The 27696-nt window shown below is 43.6% G+C and overlaps 1 protein-coding gene across 1 annotated transcript in view; it reads right to left on the reverse strand.

Moving 5' to 3' along the window:
* Positions 1 to 27696, reverse strand: part of LOC121005467 (alpha-2-macroglobulin-like protein 1) — a 288965-nt gene that overhangs the window by 81571 nt on the left and 179698 nt on the right. The window contains exons 24-26 of the mRNA XM_040438235.1: positions 8179 to 8355; positions 7978 to 8059; positions 7523 to 7679 (exon numbers count right to left, since the gene is read on the reverse strand). Coding sequence (XP_040294169.1) covers positions 7523 to 7679; positions 7978 to 8059; positions 8179 to 8355 — 416 coding nt within the window. The remainder of the gene's footprint in view (positions 1 to 7522; positions 7680 to 7977; positions 8060 to 8178; positions 8356 to 27696) is intronic.

Here is a 27696-nt window from a genome sequence, read left to right on the forward strand (position 1 = left end):
GCTGTTGGGGACACACAAAGGGAATCTGTCATGGAGGAGGGTGAGGATGAGGAGATGCCACTGCAAGAAGAGGAAGAGTCAGAAAGGTGGAAGTTAAAGTCTGTAGGCAACATGAGCCTAAACTCTTCCTCAGACCTGTTACTGAACTGATTTTGTTGCTCTCTCCAGAAGTGACTTAATGTGGTATCCTATAGATACCAGATGGGGAGTGTCATGCCTTCAGCAAGTTTATTGTTAATTTATGCATAACTTTCATACAAAGTTAATATATTTTCTGTATAATTCTCTGTTGATTGTGTAACAGCTCCATCTAGTGGCCGTTTTACATACAATTGCAGTTATTTCACACTACAAGTTTGGTCTACTTCAGCTTCCTTATCTTAGTGACATCATCATCCCTGCACATAGCAGCCATTTTCTTGATTCACAATCATCACTGCCTGAGGATAGCACATGGCTTGGAAGCCTCTTGAGACATCCTCTATATCTAAGGTCATGGTAGCATCGCTGGTATGTCACATAGCCACATTACAGCCTGTTTGCATCTGTTTTCTTATGTATTTTGCATATCCTTTTCCCTTCCTTAATAGCAGCTTATAGTTAGCAGCTAGGGACCATGCTTGTTATGCAGATAGGTAACATGCTCTGGTTTAGATATGCATCTGTGTTTCTACATGCATTACTATATGTCAGACCCCATTAGTAAGTGCATTGTTTTTTCTGTTCCCCAGTTTTACCATGCATTTACGAGCAGTATTATAGTAGTAATATTCTACTACATATGAGCAGTATTATAGTAGTTATATTCTTGTACATAGGGGCAGGATTATAATAGTTATATAATTTGTACATGGCAGGGCAGTATTATAGTATTGTAAATCAAAGTAAGACCACAGCACTTATCCACTAGTGGCAAAGTAGCAATACATTTTGGGAATGTACCACTGGTGTTGAAATCTGAATAAATAAAAACTGAACTTTTGAACATCATCTCTCTGGTGTGCTGTCTCTAAACTTAATAGGAACGAGGCAGTATTATAGTAGTTATATTCTTGTACATTGGAGCAGTATTATAGTAGTTATACTCTTGTAGATAGGAGTAGTATTATAGTAGTTATATTCTTGTACATAGGAGGCATTATTATAGTAGTTATATTCGTGTACATAGGAGCAGTATTATAGTAGTTATATTCTTGTACATAGGAGCAGTATTATAGTAGTTATACTCTTGTACATAGGAGCAGTATTATAGTAGTTATATTCTTGTACATAGGAGCAGTATTATAGTAGTTATATTCTTGTACATAGGAGCAGTATTATAGTAGTTATATTCTTGAACATAGGAGCAGTATTATAGTAGTTATATTCTTGTATATAAGAGCAGTATTATAGTAGTTATATTCTTGTACATAGGAGCAGTATTATAGTAGTTATATTCTTGTACATAGGAGCAGTATTATAGTAGTTATATTCTTGTACATAGGAACAGTATTATAGTAGTTATATTCTTGTACATAGGAGACAGTATTATAGTAGTTATATTCTTGTACATAGGAGCAGTATTATAGTATTTATATTCTTGTACATATGAGCGGTATTATAGTAGTTATATTCTTGTACATAGGAGCAGTATTATAGTAGTTATATTCTTGTACATAGGAGCAGTATTATAGTAGTTATATTCTTGTACATAGGAGACAGTATTATAGTAGTTATATTCTTGTACATAGGAGCAGTATTATAGTAGTTATATTCTTGTACATAGGAGGCAGTATTATAGTAGTTATATTCTTGTACATAGGAGCAGTATTATAGTAGTTATATTCTTGTTCATAGGAGACAGTATTATAGTAGTTATATTCTTGTACATAGGAGCAGTATTATAGTAGTTATATTCTTGTACATAGGAGCGGTATTATAGTAGTTATATTCTTGTACATAGGAGCAGTATTATAGTAGTTATATTCTTGTACATAGGAGACAGTATTTTAGTAGTTATATTCTTGTACATAGGAGCAGTATTATAGTAGTTATATTCTTGTACATAGGAGCAGTATTATAGTAGTTATATCCCCGGAAGAAGCCAGATCTGCTGGCGAAACGGCGTTGGGTCAGGAGTCGGCTGAGAGATCTCTGCACCATCCAGGGTATGTTTATACTTTGTCCTTTTTATTTCAACCTCAATCTCTACAATCGCCTCCTTTGCACTTTTTTTGGGGCGTTGCTGCTATGAGGTTTTGAGGTATGCTCTTTCAGCTAGCATTCTTTTTCCCTGTTTTTCCATGCATCAATCTCCCGGCCTCTCCTTGGGTCCTGCTACTCATCTGTGTGTCCCGCCTTGTGCTGCCTGTTTTATTATATTTGTATGTATTGTTTATATGTTTATATATACTTTCAATAAAGTTGTTTGGATCTTCATACATATGTAAGTTATTTTCATTCATTTTTTTGGTGAATATTCTTGTACATAGGAGCGGTATTATAGTAGTTATATTCTTGTACATAGGAGCAGTATTATAGTAGTTATATTCTTGTACATAGGAGCAGTATTATAGTAGTTATATTCTTGTACATAGGAGACAGTATTATAGTAGTTATATTCTTGTACATAGGAGCAGTATTATAGTAGTTATATTCTTGTACATAGGAGCAGTATTATAGTAGTTATATTCTTGTACATAGGAGCAGTATTATAGTAGTTATATTCTTGTACATAGGAGCAGTATTATAGTAGTTATATTCTTGTACATAGGAGGCAGTATTATAGTAGTTATATTCTTGTACATAGGAGCAGTATTATAGTAGTTATATTCTTGTACATAGGAGCAGGATTATAGTAGTTATATTCTTGTACATAGGAGCAGTATTATAGTAGTTATATTCTTGTACATAGGAGACATTATTATAGTAGTTATACTCTTGTACATAGGAGGCAGTATTATAGTAGTTATATTCTTGTACATAGGGGCAGTATTATAGTAGTTATATTCTTGTACATAGGAGACATTATTATAGTAGTTATATTCTTGTACATAGGAGCAGTATTATAGTAGTTATATTCTTGTACATAGGAGGAAGTATTATAATAGTTATATTCTTGTACATAGGAGCAGTATTATAGTAGTTATATTTTTGAACATAGGTGTCAGTATTATAGTAGTTATATTCTTGTACATAGGAGCAGTATTATATTAGTTATATTCTTGTATATAGGAGCAGTATTATAGTAGTTATATTCTTGTACATAGGAGGAAGTATTATAGTAGTTATATTCTTGTACATAGGAGCAGTATTATAGTAGTTATATTCTTGTACATAGGAGGCAGTATTATAGTAGTTATATTCTTGTACATAGGAGCAGTATTATAGTAGTTATAGTCTTGTACATAGGATCAGTATTATAGTAGTTATATTCTTGTATATAGGAGCAGTATTATAGTAGTTATACTCTTGTACATAGGAGCAGTATTATAGTAGTTATATTCTTGTACATAGGAGGCAGTATTATAGTAGTTATATTCTTGTACATAGGAGCAGTATTATAGTAGTTATTTTCTTTTACATAGGAGACAGTATTATAGTAGTTATATTCTTGTACATAGGAGCAGTATTATAGTAGTTATATTCTTGTACATAGGAGCGGTATTATAGTAGTTATATTCTTGTACATAGGAGCAGTATTATAGTAGTTATATTCTTGTACATAGGAGCAGTATTATAGTAGTTATATTCTTGTACATAGGAGACAGTATTATAGTAGTTATATTCTTGTACATAGGAGCAGTATTATAGTAGTTATATTCTTGTACATAGGAGCAGTATTATAGTAGTTATATTCTTGTTCATAGGAGACAGTATTATAGTAGTTATATTCTTGTACATAGGAGCAGTATTATAGTAGTTATATTCTTGTACATAGGAGCGGTATTATAGTAGTTATATTCTTGTACATAGGAGCAGTATTATAGTAGTTATATTCTTGTACATAGGAGCAGTATTATAGTAGTTATATTCTTGTACATAGGAGACAGTATTTTAGTAGTTATATTCTTGTACATAGGAGCAGTATTATAGTAGTTATATTCTTGTACATAGGAGCAGTATTATAGTAGTTATATCCCCGGAAGAAGCCAGATCTGCTGGCGAAACGGCGTTGGGTCAGGAGTCGGCCGAGAGATCTCTGCACCATCCAGGGTATGTTTATAATTTGTCCTTTTTATTTCAACCTCAATCTCTACAATCGTCTCCTTTGCACTTTGTTTGGGGCGTTGCTGCTATGAGGTTTTGAGGTATGCTCTTTCAGCTAGCATTCTTTTTCCCTGTTTTTCCATGCATCGATCTCCCGGCCTCTCCTTGGGTCCTGCTACTCATCTGTGTGTCCCGCCTTGTGCTGCCTGTTTTATTATATATGTATGTATTGTTTATATGTTTATATATACTTACAATAAAGTTGTTTGGATCTTCATACATATGTAAGTTATTTTCATTCATTTTTTTGGTGAATATTCTTGTACATAGGAGCGGTATTATAGTAGTTATATTCTTGTACATAGGAGCAGTATTATAGTAGTTATATTCTTGTACATAGGAGACAGTATTATAGTAGTTATATTCTTGTACATAGGAGCAGTATTATAGTAGTTATATTCTTGTACATAGGAGCAGTATTATAGTAGTTATATTCTTGTACATAGGAGCAGGATTATAGTAGTTATATTCTTGTACATAGGAGCAGTATTATAGTAGTTATATTCTTGTACATAGGAGACATTATTATAGTAGTTATACTCTTGTACATAGGAGGCAGTATTATAGTAGTTATATTCTTGTACATAGGGGCAGTATTATAGTAGTTATATTCTTGTACATAGGAGACATTATTATAGTAGTTATATTCTTGTACATAGGAGCAGTATTATAGTAGTTATATTCTTGTACATAGGAGGAAGTATTATAATAGTTATATTCTTGTACATAGGAGCAGTATTATAGTAGTTATATTTTTGAACATAGGTGTCAGTATTATAGTAGTTATATTCTTGTACATAGGAGCAGTATTATATTAGTTATATTCTTGTATATAGGAGCAGTATTATAGTAGTTATATTCTTGTACATAGGAGGAAGTATTATAGTAGTTATATTCTTGTACATAGGAGCAGTATTATAGTAGTTATATTCTTGTACATAGGAGGCAGTATTATAGTAGTTATATTCTTGTACATAGGAGCAGTATTATAGTAGTTATAGTCTTGTACATAGGATCAGTATTATAGTAGTTATATTCTTGTATATAGGAGCAGTATTATAGTAGTTATACTCTTGTACATAGGAGCAGTATTATAGTAGTTATATTCTTGTACATAGGAGGCAGTATTATAGTAGTTATATTCTTGTACATAGGAGCAGTATTATAGTAGTTATTTTCTTTTACATAGGAGACAGTATTATAGTAGTTATATTCTTGTACATAGGAGCAGTATTATAGTAGTTATATTCTTGTACATAGGAGCGGTATTATAGTAGTTATATTCTTGTACATAGGAGCAGTATTATAGTAGTTATATTCTTGTACATAGGAGCAGTATTATAGTAGTTATATTCTTGTACATAGGAGACAGTATTATAGTAGTTATATTCTTGTACATAGGAGCAGTATTATAGTAGTTATATTCTTGTACATAGGAGCAGTATTATAGTAGTTATATTCTTGTTCATAGGAGACAGTATTATAGTAGTTATATTCTTGTACATAGGAGCAGTATTATAGTAGTTATATTCTTGTACATAGGAGCGGTATTATAGTAGTTATATTCTTGTACATAGGAGCAGTATTATAGTAGTTATATTCTTGTACATAGGAGCAGTATTATAGTAGTTATATTCTTGTACATAGGAGACAGTATTTTAGTAGTTATATTCTTGTACATAGGAGCAGTATTATAGTAGTTATATTCTTGTACATAGGAGCAGTATTATAGTAGTTATATCCCCGGAAGAAGCCAGATCTGCTGGCGAAACGGCGTTGGGTCAGGAGTCGGCCGAGAGATCTCTGCACCATCCAGGGTATGTTTATAATTTGTCCTTTTTATTTCAACCTCAATCTCTACAATCGCCTCCTTTGCACTTTGTTTGGGGCGTTGCAGCTATGAGGTTTTGAGGTATGCTCTTTCAGCTAGCATTCTTTTTCCCTGTTTTTCCATGCATCGATCTCCCGGCCTCTCCTTGGGTCCTGCTACTCATCTGTGTGTCCCGCCTTGTGCTGCCTGTTTTATTATATATGTATGTATTGTTTATATGTTTATATATACTTACAATAAAGTTGTTTGGATCTTCATACATATGTAAGTTATTTTCATTCATTTTTTTGGTGAATATTCTTGTACATAGGAGCGGTATTATAGTAGTTATATTCTTGTACATAGGAGCAGTATTATAGTAGTTATATTCTTGTACATAGGAGACAGTATTATAGTAGTTATATTCTTGTACATAGGAGCAGTATTATAGTAGTTATATTCTTGTACATATGAGCAGTATTATGGTAGTTATATTCTTATACATAGGAGCAGTATTATAGTAGTTATATTCTTGTACAGGGGGCACTATTATAGTAGTTATATTCTTGTACATAGGAGGCAGTATTATAGTAGTTATATTCTTGTACATAGGAGGAAGTATTATAGTAGTTATATTCTTGTACATAGGAGCAGTATTATAGTAGTTATATTCTTGTATATAGGAGCAGTATTATAGTAGTTATACTCTTGTACATAGGAGCAGTATTATAGTAGTTATACTCTTGCACATAGGAGCAGTATTATAGTAGTTATATTCTTGTACATAGGGGCAGTATTATAGTAGTTATATTCTTGTACATATGATGCAGTATTATAGTAGTTTTATCAATGTAAGCAGAGGTCAGTATTATTATTATTAGAGATGAGCGAAGTTTTAAAAAATTAGATTCGGCTCATGTGCTGACGTTTGCCAAGAAATTTGATTTGTTATGAATTAATTTGTCACAAATCACTATAAATCAGGTATACCTATATTTCACGGTGGCTGAGGGAATATATGGAGCCGGCTGCTGCAGTACACTCTCGCTGCACTCTCCCTCTTTAATAATGTCTTATTAACAGTTCGCAGCAACACCGCCCCTAGCGCATAGGCACTTGTCATGTCTGTCCCTATGCTCAGCTCACAGTAGTAATTAGTAGTTCATGAAAAATCTGTTCAAAGTGAACTGATCTTCAACGTGAATTAACTCATCTAGATCACAATCCTGACAACAATTCGGATGCTTCGATTCGCTCAACCCTAATTATTATTATTATTGTTATTGTTATTATTATTATTATTATTATTATTATTATTATTATTATACTATAGTTCTGTTTCTGTTCATCACAGAGACATGTGGAAATCATAAAATCTGTGTGCATTTGAAATATTGTCGAAAAATGGACCCAAACTATTATTTTCTTGTTAATAAGATGCTGGTATGTTCTTTTTTGAGTCACCTTCATGAGTGTGTGAAACAGCATCCCTCGACTGATGAAGCAACCATCCTCTTGCTGCTGTAGACCGAGCCAGGTCACGGCTTGTGCCAGGACTTCGTCATCAATAAATATGTAGCTCTTTGCCTGGTAGAAACACTTAATCACGAATGCGGTGAGCCTGGGGACAGGGGAAGACTCATTAATGACAAAATGAGTGCCAAGAAAATCTTAACGCAGAGAAAGCAGGAGGGGCACGGGTGCACTGAGCCCACCCTCGGAGCACTTAACTGCTCATTTCCATGCATATTTCTCCAGAATGAAGCAACAGAAAGGTATCACTACAATCTTCTGAACTAGAACCTACTAGGTATTGCACCTGATGGAACAGGTTCCCTTTAAGTAACTGAACAAGAACATTTGGAGAAAAGAAGGCAACAGACAGAATGAAGTGAGAATTGGGGGTCAAAAATACTCACCAAGTGCTTCCTTCAGCATCGTTCATTCCAAATGCGCTGTACGACCCATCGAAGCGTTTGTAGGAGAGCTGTCGTTGATATCCTGGAGACATGGAGCGGTATAATAGAAGAGACGGTTATTCTTTCACCAAAGCACTGGAATGGGCGTGCACAAATCACGCCCCCATCACCACACCATGCGTTCCTATACAAGCCACTCACCGCTTTGCAGGTAACCTATGGCTTTCTCCTTTTGCGCAGCGCTCAGCTGTTCTGTGACTTTCAGATAGGCCAGCACGTATACAATGGGCGCCATAGTCAGCATGTTCTGCTCTCCGCAGCCATACGGCATCTGGATAAGATGATCGAGGTTTTGCAGGGTTGTGCCCAGAATATCACCTGAGACAAAAAGTTCAGACATGGTGAACATTCACATAGTTCTCAGCTCCAGTATCCAAACTTTACACTGCATCGTATTACAGTTGCCTACAAAGCTGCCTTCAGAGGTCTTAGATCATCCTGTTAACGAAGACCTGTCCCTTCTGGTACCGACAATAACTATTCCGGAGCATGTTTACTTCACGGATTTACTGTGATGTCCCTCTGTTATTCCTCCTAGAAATCCATAAACAAATTGACCACTCGGTGTTACCAGTTTGGGGTGGTGCCCTACAAATGGACACTGTCCAATCGGACTCTGTGGGTACACATGCCCTTTGTGTCACGGAACCATGAACCAGACGTACAACAAGAGATAAGAGAAAATAAGAAGGCTTTATTGAAAATAAAGCTGTAAAGCAAAAGTCCAAACGGATGGTGAAACCGAGCAGAGTCTTAGCGAAGCCAGAGGTCAGGAACCAGAAGGGTAGTCAGACGAAGCCAGGATCAGGAACCAGCAGGGTAGTCAGACGAAGCCAGGATCAGGAACCAGCAGGGTAGTCAGACGAAGCCAGGATCAGGAACCAGAAGCAGCAGCAGTCTTAGAAGCATGTGAACACAAGAGGACCAAGCAAGGAACTGAAGCCACAGACCTCCTATATATATGAGCTAGGCATCCAGCTCCTCCCAGTGGGAAGGAGGAGCCGCAATGTGGAAGGCTACAAGAAACTCAGAAACCAAGATGGCCGCCAGCACATGTCAAACGAAGGAGAACAGCAAGAAGGTAAGACCATGACAGTACCCCCCCCCTCAAGGGCCCCTCCTCCGCGGAGCACAAAACGGTTTCTGAGGGAAGCGTGCGTGGAAGGCTCGGAGCAAGGCAGGAGCATGGACATCTGCGGAGGGAACCCAGGAACGCTCCTCAGGACCATAACCACGCCAATGGACCAAAAACTGCAACCGACCGCGGACCAGGCGTGAGTCCAGGATATTGCTCACCTCATATTCCTCACGATTGCCCACTTGGACCGGACGAGGCCGAGGAACCGAGGAAGTGAAACGATTACACACCAGTGGCTTCAACAGGGAGACATGAAACACGTTGGAGATCCGCATGCCAGGAGGAAGCGCAAGGGCATAGGCTACCGGGTTTACCCTGCGAAGCACTCGGAAGGGACCAACAAAGCGAGGCGCCAGCTTGGGAGTGGGCACTCGAAGGTTGAGGTTGCGGGTGGACAACCATACACGGTCTCCGACCTGGTAGGAAGGAGCAGGCGCTCGTCTGCGATCAGCCTGGAGTCTCTGGCGCTGCGCAGAGACCTCAAGGGACTTCTGGATCTGTACCCAAGAAGCACGTAGGACGGAAAGGTGATCCTCCACAGCCGGAATATCCTGGGGAGAGAATACCTCCGGTAACACGGCAGGTTGGAACCCATAATTGGCCATGAAGGGAGACGTCCCAGAGGAAGAGTTCACCGCCGTGTTCCTCGCAAACTCAGCCCAAGGCAGGAGGTCAACCCAATTGTCTTGGTGATCGGAGACATAGCAACGAAGGAATTGCTCCAAGGCCTGATTGGATCGTTCTGCGGCCCCATTGGACTGAGGGTGGTAGGCCGAGGAGAAGGAGAGATGAATCCCCAACTGGGAGCAAAAGGCGCGCCAGAACCTGGACACAAACTGACTCCCCCGATCCGACACAATCTCCTTGGGCAAACCGTGCAACCGGAAGACCTCCCTGGCAAAAATCGTGGCCAACTCTTGTGCAGAGGGTAACTTCTTGAGAGGAACACAGTGGCACATTTTGGAAAACCGATCCACAATCATGAGAATGACCGTATGGCCTCGGGATGCAGGGAGGTCCACAATGAAATCCATCCCCAGGTGTGACCATGGGCGCTCCCCGGTGGCTATGGGTTGCAGAAGGCCCAACGGAAGGTGCCGAGGGGACTTACTCTGGGCACAAACGGAGCATGCCGCTACATATGCGGCGATGTCGGAACGTAGGGAAGGCCACCAGAACAGACGTGAAACAGCCCAGGACAGCTGATTCTTTCCAGGATGCCCCGCGGTCTTGGAGTTATGGTAGGTTCGCAACAACCGAGTGCGCAACTCCTCAGGCACAAAACATCTGCCGTTGGGTCTCCCAGAGGGAGCACCAGATTGAGCCGCCAAAATCTGCTCACCCAGGGGAGAGGTCAGGCTGGTGCGAATGGCGGCCAGGATCTGATTCGGAGGTATGACCGAAGTCGGAATCGACTCCTCCCTGGACAGCTCGGAGTACTGCCGTGATAAGGCATCCGCCCTGATGTTCTTGGAACCGGGTAGGTAGGAGACCACGTAATTAAAACGTGACAAGAACAGAGCCCATCTGGCCTGACGTGGTGTCAGATTCTTGTGGTCCGTCAGGATGAGAACCGGAACCACCGAACCCTCGAGCAAGTGCCTCCATTCTTTAAGGGCCTGCACGATGGCCAATAACTCCCTGTCACCAATCTGATAGTTGCACTCCGCGGAAGACAGTTTCCGGGAGTAAAACCCACAAGGAAGCAGCGGACCCTCTGGTGTTCTACGCTGAGACAGAAGGGCGCCTACTCCCGTCTCAGACGCGTCCACCTCGAGGACAAAGGGCAACCCAGGGTTGGGATGCGACAGAATCGGAGCCGACACAAAGGCGGACTTTAGGGCCTCAAAAGCTCGGATGGCCTCGAGCGGCCAGACCTGGGAATTACTGCCCTTCCTGGTCAGATCCGTGAGAGGCTTGGCCAGCATGGAAAAGTCCCTGATGAACTTCCGATAATAATTGGCGAAGCCCAAAAAGCGCTGCAGGGAACGAAGACCACTGGGCTGGGGCCACTGTAAGACAGCCGAAACCTTCTCAGGATCCATGGAGAACCCCTCAGCGGAAATGATGTAACCTAAGAAGGTTACCTGGGATCGGTGAAATTCGCATTTCTCAAGCTTACCGAACAGCTTGTTCTCTCGTAACCGTTGCAACACTCGTCTGACATCCAGAATGTGGGCCTCCATGGATTCAGAATATACCAAGATGTCATCCAAATAGACCACCACACACTGCTGCAACAGGTCACGGAAAACATCGTTGATGAATTCCTGAAAGACTGCGGGCGCATTGCACAACCCAAAGGGCATAACCAAGGATTCATAATGACCGGTCCTGGTGTTAAACGCGGTCTTCCACTCATCGCCCGCCTTGATCCTTACCAGGTTATATGCCGCCCTCAGGTCGAGTTTGGTAAAGACCGTGGCCCCTTTAAGGCGATCGAACAGCTCGGAAATCAAGGGTATCGGGTAAGCGTTCTTGATCGTGATGCGATTGAGACCCCTGTAATCGATGCAAGGCCTCAACTCACCGCCCTTCTTTTTCACAAAGAAAAATCCAGCCCCTGCCGGGGACGAAGATTTGCGAATGTGTCCGTGTGAAAGCGCCTCCCTCACGTACTCCTCCATGGCCTCATTCTCCGCTACCGACAGTGGATAGACTTTGCCACGAGGAGGAACGGCACCAGATTGTAACTCTATGGCACAATCGTATGGGCGGTGCGGAGGTAGGGCAACCGCGCGCACCTTATCGAATACATCCCGGTACTCCTCGTATTCAGGAGGCAACAGAGAGTCCGAGGAAGTACACAGCAACTTGACAGACCCATGGATGCAACTAGCCCCACACTGCGGTGACCACGAGAGGATCTCGACCGATCTCCAATCGAAAGTCGGATTATGCTTCTGGAGCCAGGGGTACCCCAAGACCACCGAGTAGTGTGGAGACAAAATAACCTGGAGGCAGACCGACTCTCTGTGAACGGCCCCAATGGCTATCCCCACTGGAAGGGTCTCATGAGTCACGTGTGGCGGCAGAAGGGGTCTGCCGTCTATCGCCTCAAGAGCCAGTGGGGAACCTCGAGCCTGCAGAGGAATGGAATTGGCGGCAGCGAACACACTATCAATGAACAAACCACCAGCACCAGAGTCCACCAACGCCTGGGTCGTCACCGAGCCCCCGACCCAGGAGAGGACAACAGTGATCAGTGGTTTGTCAACACGGGAAACCGGGGACGAGGAGACTCCACCCAAGATCTGCCCCCGACAGGATCTCAGGTACGAGCGTTTTCCCGGACGGTTCGGACATGCCAACCGAAAATGCCCACCGAGACCACAGTACATGCATCGGCCCTCGCGTCTCCGGAGTGCCCTCTCCCCCTCGGACAGGCGAGCAAACCCCAGCTGCATGGGTTCACCCCCAGACAAGTCATCCCCAGGAGGCGTGGGAGGAGAGGGAGGCACGGGTGGGACAGCAAACGTAGGCACCAATCTGTTAGAAGACCTCCGCAGGTTCTCCTTAAAGGAAGGTCTCTGCCTGAGTCTGGTGTCAATCAAAATCAGGAAAGAAATAAGAGACTCGAGCTCAACTGGTAGGTCCTTAGCTGCAACCTCATCCTTCAAGGCATCCGAGAGACCATGAGAGAAAGCAGCGACCAGAGCCTCATTATTCCAGCCCACCTCTGCTGCCAGGGTACGAAACTCAATGGCGTATTCAGCTACGGATCGTGAACCCTGTCTGATGGACATAAGGAGCTTCGCAGCAGAGGCAGCACGAGCCGGCACATCGAATACCTTCCGAAGAGAAGCAACAAAACCGGAAAACTCGGCAACCACCGGATTGTTGTTCTCCCATAAAGGGCTGGCCCAGGCCAAGGCCTTGTCCGAGAGCAGCGAGATCAAGAAGCCCACCTTTGATCTCTCAGTGGGAAAGGCATGTGGCAGCAACTCGAAATAAATGCCCACCTGGTTAAGGAAACCTCGGCACTGAGTTGGCTCTCCCCTAAAGCGCTGTGGAAGAGGGGCAGAACCGGTCGTACCCCGAAACACCGCAGGCGCAACAACAGGTGTCGGGGTAGACTCTGGCGCAACAACCGGAGCGGCAGTAGGAGCGAGCCCAGGAGCGACAACCGACCCATCGGCAACGGGAGCGAAATGAGCCGTGCGTTCAAGCAGGGTTTGCAACGCCACAGCGAACCGACCCAACAGGTGATCCTGCTGATCAAGTCTGGCAACCAGCGTGGGTAGCGAGGATGGCCCTGTACCGTCAGAATTCATGGCTTGGTCCTAATGTCACGGAACCATGAACCAGACGTACAACAAGAGATAAGAGAAAATAAGAAGGCTTTATTGAAAATAAAGCTGTAAAGCAAAAGTCCAAACGGATGGTGAAACCGAGCAGAGTCTTAGCGAAGCCAGAGGTCAGGAACCAGCAGGGTAGTCAGACGAAGCCAGGATCAGGAACCAGCAGGGTAGTCAGACGAAGCCAGGGTCAGGAACCAGCAGGGTAGTCAGACGAAGCCAGGATCAGGAACCAGAAGCAGCAGCAGTCTTAGAAGCATGTGAACACAAGAGGACCAAGCAAGGAACTGAAGCCACAGACCTCCTATATATATGAGCTAGGCATCCAGCTCCTCCCAGTGGGAAGGAGGAGCCGCAATGTGGAAGGCTACAAGAAACTCAGAAACCAAGATGGCCGCCAGCACATGTCAAACGAAGGAGAACAGCAAGAAGGTAAGACCATGACACTTTGTCAAAGATAATGATGTCAATGTATTTGCACAATGTTCCAGAATGTGAGTATTTGCTCCAACAGACATGTCAGGAGAGGTGACAGGTCGCCTTTAAGCCGCACAAGTTCACATCTTACCCTTCTGCTGGTTCGGAGTCTGTAGAGAAAGTTCTCTGTTGTCTTCTACTGTAGAGATTAGCGACTGTGTGCATTTTAAATTCCTGCTCTTTTTTTGCTTAGGCATCTAGCGGGCGGAGCTACTGGTGATTGACAGGCTTCCTGTTAGAGTAGGACCGCCCACTGGACTCCTACGTTTAGAATTAGCAAGAATTTAAGCGAATATACTGCAAATTCTACTGAATCTTTTCCCATAAAACTATATATTGATCTGCTCAGCTCCTCCTGCTCTATAAGATGCTACCTGCAGATCGGACTGCAGTTCCAACATAATGGGCTTAAGCAAAGTATTTGCAATGTATATAGCCATCTTATAAATTGAATACATTACTATTATCAGTTTTAACCCCTTAAGGACTCAGCCCTATTTCACCTTAAGGACTTGGCCATTTTTTGCAAATCTGACCAGTGTCAATTTAAGTGCTGATAACTTTAAAACGCATTGACTTATCCAGGCCGTTCTGAGACTGTTTTTTCGTCACATATTGTACTTCATGACACTGCTAAAATTGGGTCAAAAAAGTTAATTTTTTTGCATAAAAAAATACCATATTTACCAAATATTTTGAAAAATTAGCAAATTTCAAAGTTTGAGTTTCTCTACTTCTGTAATACATAGTAATACCCCGAAAAATTGTGATGACTTTACATTCCCCATATGTCTACTTCATGTTTGTAGCATTTTGGGAATGATATTTTATTTTTTGGGGATGTTACAAGGCTTAGAAGTTTAGAAGCAAATCTTGAAATTTTTCATAAATTTACAAAAACCCAATTTTTAGGGACCACTACAGGTCAGAAGTCACTTTGCGAGGCTTACATAATAGAAACCGCCCAAAAATGACCCCATTCTATAAACTACACCCATCAAGGTATTCAAAACTGATTTTACAAACTTCGTTAACCCTTTAGGTGTTGCACAAGAGTTATTGGCAAATGGGGATGAAATTTGAGAATTTCATTTTTTTCCTAATTTTCCATTTTGAACCTGTTTTTTCCACTAACAAAGCAAGGGTTAACAGCCAAACAAGACAGTATCTTTATTGCCCTGACTCTGCCGTTTACAGAAACACCCCATATGTGGCCGTAAACTACTGTACGGGCACACAGTAGGGCGTAGAGGGAAAGGTGCGCCGTATGGTTTTTGGAAGCCAGATTTTGCTGGACTGGTTATTTGACACCATGTCCCATTTGAAGCCCCCCTGATGCACCCCTAGAGTAGAAACTCCATACAAGTGACCCCATCTAAGAAACTACACCCCTCAAGGTATTCAAAACTGATTTTACTAACTTTGTTAACCCTTTAGGTGTTGCACAAGATTTAATGGAAAATAGAGATACAATTTCAAAATTTCACTTTTTTGGCCGATTTTCCATTTTAATATTTTTTTTCCAGTTACAAAGCAAGGGTTAACAGCCAAACAAAACTCATTATTTATGGCGCTGATTCTGTAGTTTACAGAAACACCCCATATGTGGTCGTAAACCGCTGTACGGGCACAAGGCAGGGCGCAGAAGGAAAGGAATGCCATACGGTTTTTGGAAGGCAGATTTTGCTGGACTGGTTTTTTTGACACCATGTCCCATTTGAAGCCCCCCTGATGCACCCCTAGAATAGAAACTCCAAAAAAGTGACCCCATTTTAGAAACTACAGGATAGGGTGGCAGTTTTTTTGGTACTAGTTTAGGGTACATATGATTTTTGGTTGCTCTATATTACACTTTTTTGTGCGGCAAGGTAACAAGAAATAGATTTTTTGGCACGTTTTTTTTTTGTTATTTACAACATTCATCTGACAGGTTAGATCATGTGGTAATTTTATAGAGCAGGTTGTCACGGACGCGGCGATACCTAATATGTATACAATTTTTTTTATTTATGTAAGTTTTACACAATGATTTCATTTTTAATACAAAAAAAATGTTTTAGTGTCTCCATAGTCTAAGAGCCATAGTTTTTTCAGTTTTTGGGCGATTATCTTGGGTAGGGTATGATTTTTGCGGGATGAGATGACGGTTTGATTGTTACAATTTTGGCGTACATACGGCTTTTTTGATCACTTTTATTACCTTTTTTGGGAAGTAAGGTGGGCAAAATTTCAATTTCATCATAGTTTTTTATTTTTTATTTTTATGGCGTTCACCGTTCGGGTAAATTAACATGACCGTTTTATAGATCAGGTCGTTACGGACGCGGCCATACCAAACATGTGTAGGGAATTTTATTTTTTTCATTTTTAATTAGTGATAAATGTGTTTTTTGATTTTTACTTTATTTTACTTTATTTTACTTTTTTTTTGACCCAGACCCACTTGGTTCTTGAAGATCCAGTGGGTCTGATGTCTGTATAGTACAGTACAGTACAATATATATTGTACTGTACTGTATTTTACACTTTGTCTGAACAGATCTATGCCTTTTAGCACAGATCTGTTCAGCACCATGGACAGCAGGATGCCTGAGACGGCGTCCTGTTGCCATGGGAACCTTCCCCGTCTGCTCAGTACTGGTCAGAACTGCGCAGACGGGGAAGAATAAGGACGGGGCTGTCGGGGGGCTGTCTGGGAGCTCTCTCCCTCTCCATCGGGGGGCTGCAAAGGCACAGCAGCCCCCCGATGGGAGAGGGAGGGAGCTCCCTCTTACTGTTAACTTTTTCCATACAGCGGTCCGTACGGACCGCGGTATGGAAAGGGTTAAACGGCTGACATCGCATCATCGATGTCAGCCGTTTATACCAGGGTGCCAGCAATATGCTGACACCCTGGCATACCCACTAGAAGCCAACGATTATTCAAGGGGAGGTGGGCGGGGGAGCGCGATCCCGCCTGCCGCACCGCCCGCCTCCCGCACCGCCCCCACCGCCCACAACTCCCCCCCTCCTGCACCACCCGCCGGCAAAAAATCATGCAGGGGTGCAGGGGGGTGTAAAATCCATATTTTAGGGACACTAAAGTTTCTGATCCCGCGGGGATCAGAAACTGCAGAAAGCGCAGCAAACCGCAGGTCTGAATTGACCTGCGGTTTTCTGCGATCGCCGATACGGGGGGGTCAAATGACCCCCCCCTGCATTGTTACGGGATGCCGGCTGAATGATTTCAGCCGAAATCCCGTTAAGACTAACCCCTGGGGCGCCGGAATACCGATTTCAAGTTAGGACGTACCGGTACGCCCTGAGTCCTTAAGGGGTTAAAGTGATTCTCCATGAAAATACTTAAATATGACTTTATTATAAAAACATATTCCCAAATACCTTTCATTCGTTTTATTATATTTCCGCTTAAAGGGGAATTGCGGTCAGGGGCAATCCAGGCCTTGTTCATTTTGATAAGATTCAACCTGTCAGCATTTTCAGCTGACAGTCGGATGCGCTTATCAGTTATTATGCCACCAGCAGCACTAAATACCCGCTCAGACAAAACGCTGGCGGTAGGGCAGGCCAGCACCTCCAAGGTGTAGAGCGTCAGTTCGTGCCACGTGTCCAGCTTGGACACCCAATAGTTGTAAGGCACTGAGGGATCACTTAGGACGCTGACACGGTCTGCTATGTACTCCTTCACCATCTTCCAAAACTTTTCCCTCCTTGTGACACTAGGCCACGCATCACGGTGAGGTTGCTGGTGGGGTGTCATGACTCTGTCCCAGGCTTTGGAGAGTGTTGCCCTGCCTCTGTTGGAACTGCTGTGTGTTCCCCTCGTCTCCCTTCCTCGGTTGGCCAAGGAACTACATACTCTGCCGCTAGTGTTGTCAGCTGGAATTTTTGGGAGCAATTTTTCCACAAGGACCTTCTGGTATTGCACCATTTTGCTAGTCCTTTCCACCAGAGAAATGAGAGATGAGAAGTTCTCTTTGTAGCAAGGGGTCGAGAAGGATGAACAACCAGTAATCCGTGTTGTTTAAAATGCGTACAATGCGAAGGTCATGGGAAAGGCAGCATAACATAAAGTCAGCCATGTGTACCAGAGTCCCAACAATCCTCTTCCTCCTTGTCGGCCCATCCACGCTGAACAGATGGAATAAACCTGTAACCGTCTCCTGCTCCTCCTCATCATCATCCAATTCGCGCTGAGAATAAGACAAACTGAGGGTGGTCTGGCTATCACCATGTCTTCCCCCATTTCCACCTCTTCCACATGCAAAGCGTCCACCTTCATTGTGAGCAGCGAGCGTTTGAGTAGACACAGAAGTGGGATGGTTACGCTGATAATAGCGGCATTGCCGCTCACCATTGCCGCTCACCATTGCCGCTCACCCAACACTATTTAGAATCATTACAGATCACGTCTGTAATGATTCTAAAAAAAAAAATTTTTTAATTGCTGGATGCACGCACGCACAAACCTACACTAACACTACCTAACGAAAATTGATTTCTATATATATGTATATGGAGATTTATATATATGGATAAAACTAACTACACGAAAAAAAATATATATATATGCACAGTAAACTGAGCAGACCGATTAGCGCTCAGCAGGTGCAGGACGCACGTACACACACAGATATTATGGGCCAGATTTATTATTACACTTACATCTTACTCCACTTTTACATATGTCTAAAGTCACTTTTGGCTAAGTGAGATTTATTAATGGTCCTTTAATACTGTGATAAATGTGGTTTGACGGTAGCAGTTTATCCTTCAGTAAGCGGCTTTACAAAAGTCGCACGTCTTTGCGAAAAAGTTGGATGTTCTATTAAAAAGTTTTATAAGATAAGCATGGTCCTCACTGGAGTGAAATTGCATAATTTTTTGCGACTTTTTAAATTGTCGCAATAGTAAATCTGTCTAGAGATTCATTTACATAAGAAAACACGCCCACTTTCAGAAAACTGGCGAGCATAGTGCAGAGCCAATAAAAGTAGCATTTTTGCGCAGTTTTAGCAATTCACTCCATTATTTTGACTTGAGCTAATGATAAATCTGGCCCAATGTACACTAACACTACCTAGCTAAAATTGAGTTCTATCTAACACTAAAAATATTTCGGGCAGTCTGATCCCCTGAGGACGCCATATCTATGGCGAAACATGTCGGGGGGCAGCGTTCGGTTTTAGGTCACAGTGGACTGAAACAGATAGTGCACGTTACTAATTACAAGTCGGCAATCCAGCAAGTCAATGCGCCGCCATCAGCAGGCAGCACAGCAAAGACCGAGCTAGCATTATCAGAGAATGAATTCAAGCATCTAGCTAGATAGGTAGTAGGCAGCAAGCGCAGCAAATCTGAACACAAGCTAATGAATTCCAGTACTTATATAGACAGCAGGCGCAGCGAACCTATACTAGCAATTGCCACTATATAGAGCCGACCGGTATTAAATACAATTAGTAAGCTGACAAAGTAGCAAGTCACCGCTACAACACAGCAGATACAAAGTATCCATATTAGCAGACTAGCAAATAGCCAGTCACACAAAGCAGAACCATCTATGCAATCAATGACTGTCAGTAGACAAATCTATTTAGTACAGCACTGTCACTGTCCACTGATGAGAGTTTTAATTATTTAGGTAGGTTAGGTATAAGTTATCACTGTTTATTAAAAACAAACCTAATAAAAGTTAATTTAAAAAATAAAAAAAATCACTAATCCAAAAAAGCGCACGTCAAGAGTAGGCAATTAGTAGTCTTATGACTAAATGTAAAAATATAACAGGGCTGCAGAACGCACGCAACCGGACGTTTGGTGCGTTCGTGCAGACACTGCAGTATAAAAATTTACTGCAGATACAAAAAATTAACACTAGCTAAAAATGAACGAATGGAGTACTCAAACAGTCTGAAATGTGCCATGACCGCCTCGTCGAGAGTATACCTGAAAGAGGGCATACCCTGCCTGTGTAAAGAAGACAAAAGAGGGTGGGTAGGGAGGGTAAGCTCGGAACGAAGCGCTGCCCCCCCCCATGGTAAGATGCCGGTTTATAAGGGCAATAGGCCCCTCCCACAAATACAGGCCAACATATTGGCCTTAAAACTTGTGGTCAGGGCCACGGTACACCGAGTTACTTTATCGAGTACTCAAACGGTCTAAAAATGTGCCATGACCACCTCGTCGGGAGTATACCTGAAAGAGGGCAAAGATATACAGCATGATATCCAGAAAACTTTATTAACAAATCACAAAACCAAATTCTGAAAAGCACATGAAATCTCTCGTTTAGGATTGGGAATATATCTATGAAAACAAGATGAGCGCCACCGGCCAAATTTACGAATTATGTGAGCGGGTACTTTGTTTTTGCTAGCCGCCAAAGCTGCGCCTATTCTAAAGGAATGCCCGGATATGGAGGCTGGTTCAATACCTAAACTGGTGGCCAATAGACACACATGGGACACAAACTGAGACGTGGATAGCGGTACTGAGGGAAACGGTAACAATGGACTATCTGGACTACGGTCTGGCAGAGAAGTGGTTAACCGATGTAACACCTGAACTGGACACCAGCGGTGGGTCGTACGGAAATATCTGACGTGCGTAGGTGGCCCGACCTGAGAAGTTTTGGTGACAGGTAAAACTAGAGTGTGTCCTTCAGAGTCAGGAACTAGCTGTTTGACAGTGTTGTGCATGTGAACTCCCCTGGTCTAAGGAAACCATAAAACGCTAGGTAAATGGACACTTTAATAACCAGACTATGAAGTACTCCAAAGGGATTCTTGTCCAGCAAGTCAGACATCTGTCTGAAAACTTCTCCTGAAATAGGTAACCTACGACAGTTATCACTAACACGGCTATTTCGTAACCCTCGTAACGCGGCTTTAATCACATGCACAGAGAACAATGAACCCCTTTCGGGATGCGAAACAGAAGAAAAAAGCTGAACACCCGCTAGGTAAGATCTGACGGTACTATGACTCAGATGTACCTCCGTGTGACAATATCCAATAAATGCGAGAATATGATTAATGAAAGGCACATTTCCCTGGGGATGTATATGCTGAAACTGAAGAAACAATTGCCACCCTGTGTTATAAGCTCTAATGGTATTGGGTGAAAGGGATTTAGCTATTAACTGGCGGGCAGTGTCCAGGTGTCTATTCAAACAAGCGTTAACTCCGAATGCGGAGGGCTCGGTGTTGGCCCAACATCTGGTTCGGTCATGACCTGTGAAAAAAGGTAGAAATTAGCGCTGGACAAGGCGTCGGCTGCAGTATTAGTCGTAGCGCATATATAGGAACAGTTGAAATAGAAATTAAACTGTAGAGAAAGCCATACTAGGCAGCGCATCAATGACATTGCGTATGCCGATTTTGACTTGCCACTAACAACAATATCTGCAGTGGCCGGACTGTCGGAACAGAACATTACCATCCGGTTAGACCAGGAACTACCCCAAACATATGCTGCGGCCACTATGGGGTACAAGACACAAAAGGCCGGGGACTGAATGAAACCTGTACGTGCTGCTACTTCAACTGGCCATGTCTCCGCTAACCAATGCGTATCAAAAATAGCTGCAAAACCATCACTAGTAGCTGCTACAAAAACCACCAATGAACTCCTTAAAGTCACTGGAATGAACATGGAGATACCGTTCCACTGATCCAAAAAATGTTGCCATATCACGAGGTCCGCCTCAGCTTCTCTGTCCAAATAGACCGGACTGTCCTGACAAGGGGCTGTCGCTAAGAGGGCTAACAACCGTGCAATAAAGGATCTACCTTGTGGAATTACACGCATGGCAAAATTCAACATACCTAACAACGATTGTAACTCAACCTTACAAGTTACCTTACTGATGGTAAATTTGTGTATAACTTCCCTAATCCTAGATAACTTCTCTTCGGGCAGTCTAGCCGTCATGCTTTGCGTATCTAACGTAATACCCAAAAAAGTAAGGACCGAGGATGGACCCTCAATCTTGTTTGGGGCTACTGGAACACCCAACTGAGCAAAGCAAGCAAACAGTTATTGCAAGTTACTTGAGTGACCCCCTGGTGTTTCGATCAAGAGAAAGTCGTTCAAATAATGGATGACATGCTGGCAAAGACATGTATGCTCTAAGATCCAATGCAACACTTTTGCCAGTTGATCAAACAACCAAGGACTACTCCGGGAACCGAAGGTGAGTTTGGTGGCAAAGTAATAGCTATCTCTCCATTTAATCCCATGCCATTGCCAAAGTTCGGGTGTGATCGGGAGTAATTTAAAAGCGTCCGAAATATCAGCTTTAGACAACGCTGTAGCTGGACCTAACTGTAAAATGATTGCGATTGCTTGATCGATGTACGCATACTTTATACTGACCTCCTCGGCAGGAATAAGGGAGTTGAGGCTAGGGATATGCGAGCCGTGTGAAGCAGATAAATCATATATCATCCTTTCTTTTTTGCTGAATTTCCCTGTTACCACCCCTATCGGGCTATCTCTCCGACGATCAAACGGAGAAACTGAAAAGGGGCCTATATAACGAAGCCTTTGTCTAACTCAATTTGTAAAAGTCTGTCTATTGAAGACAGACTTTTACCCGCGGACTGGATGTTTCAGTAAAAGCGACTGCAAGGAATCCACATTAATAACACTTATGTCATTTTTATCTGCCTTAAATGTACAAGTCACTTTGGGATGCGCTCTGAAACAGTTAAGACAAATATGCAGGAGCCGACATTGACCATAATTACAATTTGCAAAATTGTAATTATTGCAAATTTGCGATCTACCCAGATACTTGACTGGACGACCGAGCTTATCTACTGAAATTACGTTTCTACTGCTGTCTGATGGACCAGCTAACCGAGTAGTTGTACTGAGAGCAGCACGGGTAGCTACATTGTGACACCACTCTGATGAATGGAATATACTGTAGATTGGCATGACGAGCAGGCAGGAGCTTTAAGCCCTGCAAAATGCCTGCAGAACAATTCGGTATCTAACATTGCCCAATTGACTGAAAACTGAAATTGACTCAGCGCTGCTGCCGCTTTGGCGGAGAACGAGCAATGGTAGTCATAAAACGCACATCCTGCATATTTGTATCCCAACTCGGTAACTCTAAACATATAGAGATCCAATTCCTCTCTTCTCTCAGGTCGGGTAGAGCACACAACATCCCTGAATAGGCTGAAAGCCAATCCAAATTCGGGGATGGTCAATTTCCTATTTAATCTATGATCCCGACTCTTGAGAATAACAGACACATCACCACACACAATGACTCTATTCTCAGACAAATCGCGAGTAGCGATTAACAGAGACGCCAGATTCACATCCGTACCCTCCAAGATATCTTTCTTGATATTGGGAGGGCTAAAATGTGCCGGAGTGACATTAGGTGAACTAGCAATACCACCAAACGTACTTGCTACAGGTACAATTGTGGTTTGACACCTCCGGAGATGAGCTGGACATAGCCGTCACCCTAGACTCCACTGACTCCAACCTCGCTTGCATATTTGTTAAGGAAGTTGTGACATTATTTAACATAGCATGCAGCTGGGATAACGAAGTCTAGACCGTGACCATAGACACCTCCTCCTGATTTAACTGAGCAGGGGCCGTCACTAAAAGACGATAAAGTTCCGCCTTTCGTGCCGTAGCTGGGAAAGGAATACCCCTCCTAGTTAATTCTGCTATGAGTCTTGGGATAGTCCAGTTCCGTAGTGAAGGAATGCTGCCAGATTCCGACATCCTAGAACCATTTTCTTCCACAGAAGCATCCACAATGTCAGACCCGTGAGACATAATAGCTGTAGAACAAAATACGTGTTTAATGGTATCTGGGAACAGTGACTTGACTGATACCATCACCTCACCTCTGTGACCAAACAAAACGCACCCGGACTGAAACATAACGTGAACCAGACATCTAGAAGCTCCGAAAAGGACCCATGATCAGTGAAAGTTTATAACTAGAAGGCTTACCAACGTCGTCCGAAAAGAGACTCTGAGAAATCCAAAACAGACCAACCGAGAAACCTGCCCATATTAAAACATATACACTGCTCAAAAAATAAAGGGAACACAAAAATAACACATCCTAGATCTGAGTTAATTAAATATTCTTCTGAAATACTTTGTTCTTTATATAGTTGAATGTGCTGACAACAAAATCACACAAAAATTTAAAAATGAAAATCAAATTTTTCAACCCATGGAGGTCTGGATTTGGAGTCACACTCAAAATTAAAGTGGAAAAACACACTACAGGCTGATCCAACTTTGATGTAATGTCCTTAAAACAAGTCAAAATGAGGCTCAGTAGTGTGTGTGGCCTCCACACACCTGTATGACCTCCCTACAACGCCTGTGCATGCTCCTGATGAGGTGGCGGACAGTCTCCTGAGGGATCTCCTCCCAGACCTGGACTAAAGCTTCTGCCAACTCCTGGACAGTCTGTGGTGCAACGTGACGTTGGTGGATAGAGCGAGACATGATGTCCCAGATGTGCTCAATTGGATTCAGGTCTGGGGAACGGGCAGGCCAGTCCATAGCATCAATGCCTTCGTCTTGCAAGAACTGCTGACACACTCCAGCCACATGAGGTCTAGCATTGTCTTGCATTAGGAGGAACCCAGGGCCAACCGAACCAGCATATGGTCTCACAAGGGGTCTGAGGATCTCATCTCGGTACCTAATGGCAGTTAGGCTACCTCTGGGGGGGCACATGGAGGGCTCTGCGGCCCTCCAAAGAAATGCCACCCCACACCATTACTGACCCAATGCCAAACCGGTCATGCTGGAGGATGTTGCAGGCAGCAGAACGTTTTCCACGGCGTCTCCAGACTCTGTCACGTCCGTCACATGTGCTCAGTGTGAACCTGCTTTCATCTGTGAAGAGCACAGGGCACCAGTGGCGAATTTGCCAATCTTGGTGGTGTCCTCTGGCAAATGCCAAACGTCCTGCAATGTGTTGGGCTGTAAGCACAACCCCCACCTGTGGACGTCGGGCCCTCATATCACCCTCATGGAGTCTGTTTCTGACCGTTTGAGCAGACACATGCACATTTGTGACCTGCTGGAGGTCATTTTGCAGGGCTCTGGCAGTGCTCCTCCTGTTCCTCCTTGCACAAAGGCGGAGGTAGCGGTCCTGCTGCTGGGTTGTTGCCCTCCTACGGCCTCCTCCACGTCTTCTGATGTACTGGCCTGTCTCCTGGTAGCGCCTCCATGCTCTGGACACTACGCTGACAGACACAGCCAACCTTCTTGCCACAGCTCGCATTGATGTGCCATCCTGGATAAGCTGCACTACCTGAGCCACTTGTGTGGGTTGTAGACTCCGTCTCATGCTACCACTAGAGTGAAAGCACCGCCAGCATTCAAAAGTGACCAAAACATCAGCCAGGAAGCATAGGAACTGAGAAGTGGTCTGTGGTCACCACCTGCAAAACCACTCCTTTATTGGGGGTGTCTTGCTAATTGCCTATAATTTCCACCTGTTGTCTATCCCATTTGCACAACAGCATGTGAAACTGATTGTCACTCAGTGTTGCTTCCTAAGTGGACAGTTTGATTTCACAGAAGTGTGATTGACTTGGAGTTACATTGTGTTGTTTAAGTGTTCCCTTTATTTTTTTTAGCAGTGTATTTCCTTACCATGAGGAACATACTGAAACATACGAGATTGTGCATGAGCCTAATGAACGTATGACATAATACATTTTTTAAAAGCACATTGATCCCTGCCTAGCTGGGAGCATGGCGGCCCATGCCAGACATTTCAAGGAAGAATAAAACGTATAAACAAACCCCCTTTTTTTATATATATTTTTTATATATATATAGAGTAGCTTTAAAACAGGGCAATATAACCAATTTATGTAGCACTGAATAATAACTAATGTGTGCAGCTAACTGCCCCAGTAAAAGCCAGCGCAGCCCCAGGACCCCCCAGGCTCATTTGTACAAGTAAGTCTGCTTGATACGAACAGTATTTTTAACTAATAGCCATGAATGCAATTTACCATTATAAATGTATTATGAGTTCAGCACCGATCTCCTCATTAGAAGTGCTGCCCCATTGTCACTAAGGCCTTATGCACAGCGCTCTCAATCTTGATATGTCCACTGATGGAGGCGCATGTAACCCCACTCCATCAACCCCCTCCATTGAAAACCACAGTGCAAGAGACACTAGCGCATGCACAGTGGGAAGAGGCGGTGCAGACAGTACAGAAAGCTTTACTGACCAGGTGGCTGAGTTACCTTCATTTTTCTGCAGCTGACCTCCCCCCCCCTCTCTTCCTATACTTAGACACAGAGTCTCGCTGACTCCTGCACCCTAACGTGACGGTCACGTGAGAAGCCGAACGAGACTTCCAGACCGGACGCTCCACTTTACCATAGGAGCAGACACTGCCGGCCGGACTAGGGGAACGAGGGAGGTTACACATCGGCTACTTACCTCCAAGGCTGCTCACCGCCGAACGCACACCACACCGCTACTCACTAGCACGTGACCGGAAGTACAGATGAACAGGCGAACGCTCGGAACGAAGCGCTGCCCCCCCCATGGTAAGATGCTGCTTTATAAGGGCAATAGGCCCCTCCCACAAATACAGGCCAACATATTGGCCTTAAAACATATATATGATTCTAACTATTACTTCTTTAAAAAAAAAAGGGACAGATGGGGGGGGGGGAGGGGGGATAGGGACAGGGATTAGGGCTTGGGAAGACGGGTGGATTAGGGATCTGGAACTTCTTCTGCAGAAAAAAATAAATCACTGCAGCAGATATTCCAGATGTTCTTCTTCTTCTATACAAGAGAAGTAAAGGCAGTGAAAGCTGTGATAGAGCCACAAATCCCAGCAGATCGAGCACACAGAAGCACAGAACCTCTCAGCATGCAGTCACCAGCTAGAATGGCTGCATGCAGGGAGGTTCTGCCCTTTTCCTGGTGTCCCTTGCCTAACCTCGGAGGGGATAGGTGCTAACTTGTTCATCACCGGTCATCTCCCCCTGCCCCAACCCCCCCCTTCCCCGACCCGCCCCGCAGCTTGCATGTGCTTCCGGCGCTGAGATGTGCCGGTTTTCACTGATCAGCCAATCGCAGCGCATGGAGCTGCAGGGGGGCCGAAATAGCCGATGCTGCCCTTACCCAGCATGGCTGCCTCTCGGTAAGAGCAGCCATCGTGATACGGTCCCTCCTGCAATTTTCACGCAGAGCCCGGCAGACCTCGCACTGTACATGTCCTTAAAGGGTTTCTATCACTTCGTATGACCTAATTAGCTGTCAGACACTAGCGATCCGCTAGTGTCTGCTCTGGCCAACCATCCTACTATAATCACTTGTGGGGCAGCCGTTTTGCTAAAAAAATAACTTTTATAAATATGCTAATGAGCCTCTAGGTGCTATGTGGGCGTCATTAGCACCTAGAGGCTCCATCTACCTTCATACACAGCCACCGCCCAGCGCGTCCCTCCAGCCCGCCCATCTCCTGCTGAATGCGATCCTCCGTGTGACGCAGCGGACGAATTCTCGCGCATGCGCCGTGCGCAGCTGTATTCGGCGCATGCGCAGTGAATGTCTGACCGCTTCCCTGCTCAGACATCTCCACTGCGCCTGCGCCGATGACGTCATAGTGCTCCAAGGAACAGGCGCAGTGGAGATGTCTGAGCAGGGAAGTGGTCAGACATTCACTGCGCATGCGCAGAACAGAGACGCGCACAGAAAGG

This window comes from Bufo bufo, chromosome 6, assembly GCF_905171765.1.
Source record: "Bufo bufo chromosome 6, aBufBuf1.1, whole genome shotgun sequence".
In the NCBI taxonomy this organism is placed as follows: Eukaryota; Metazoa; Chordata; class Amphibia; order Anura; family Bufonidae; genus Bufo; species Bufo bufo.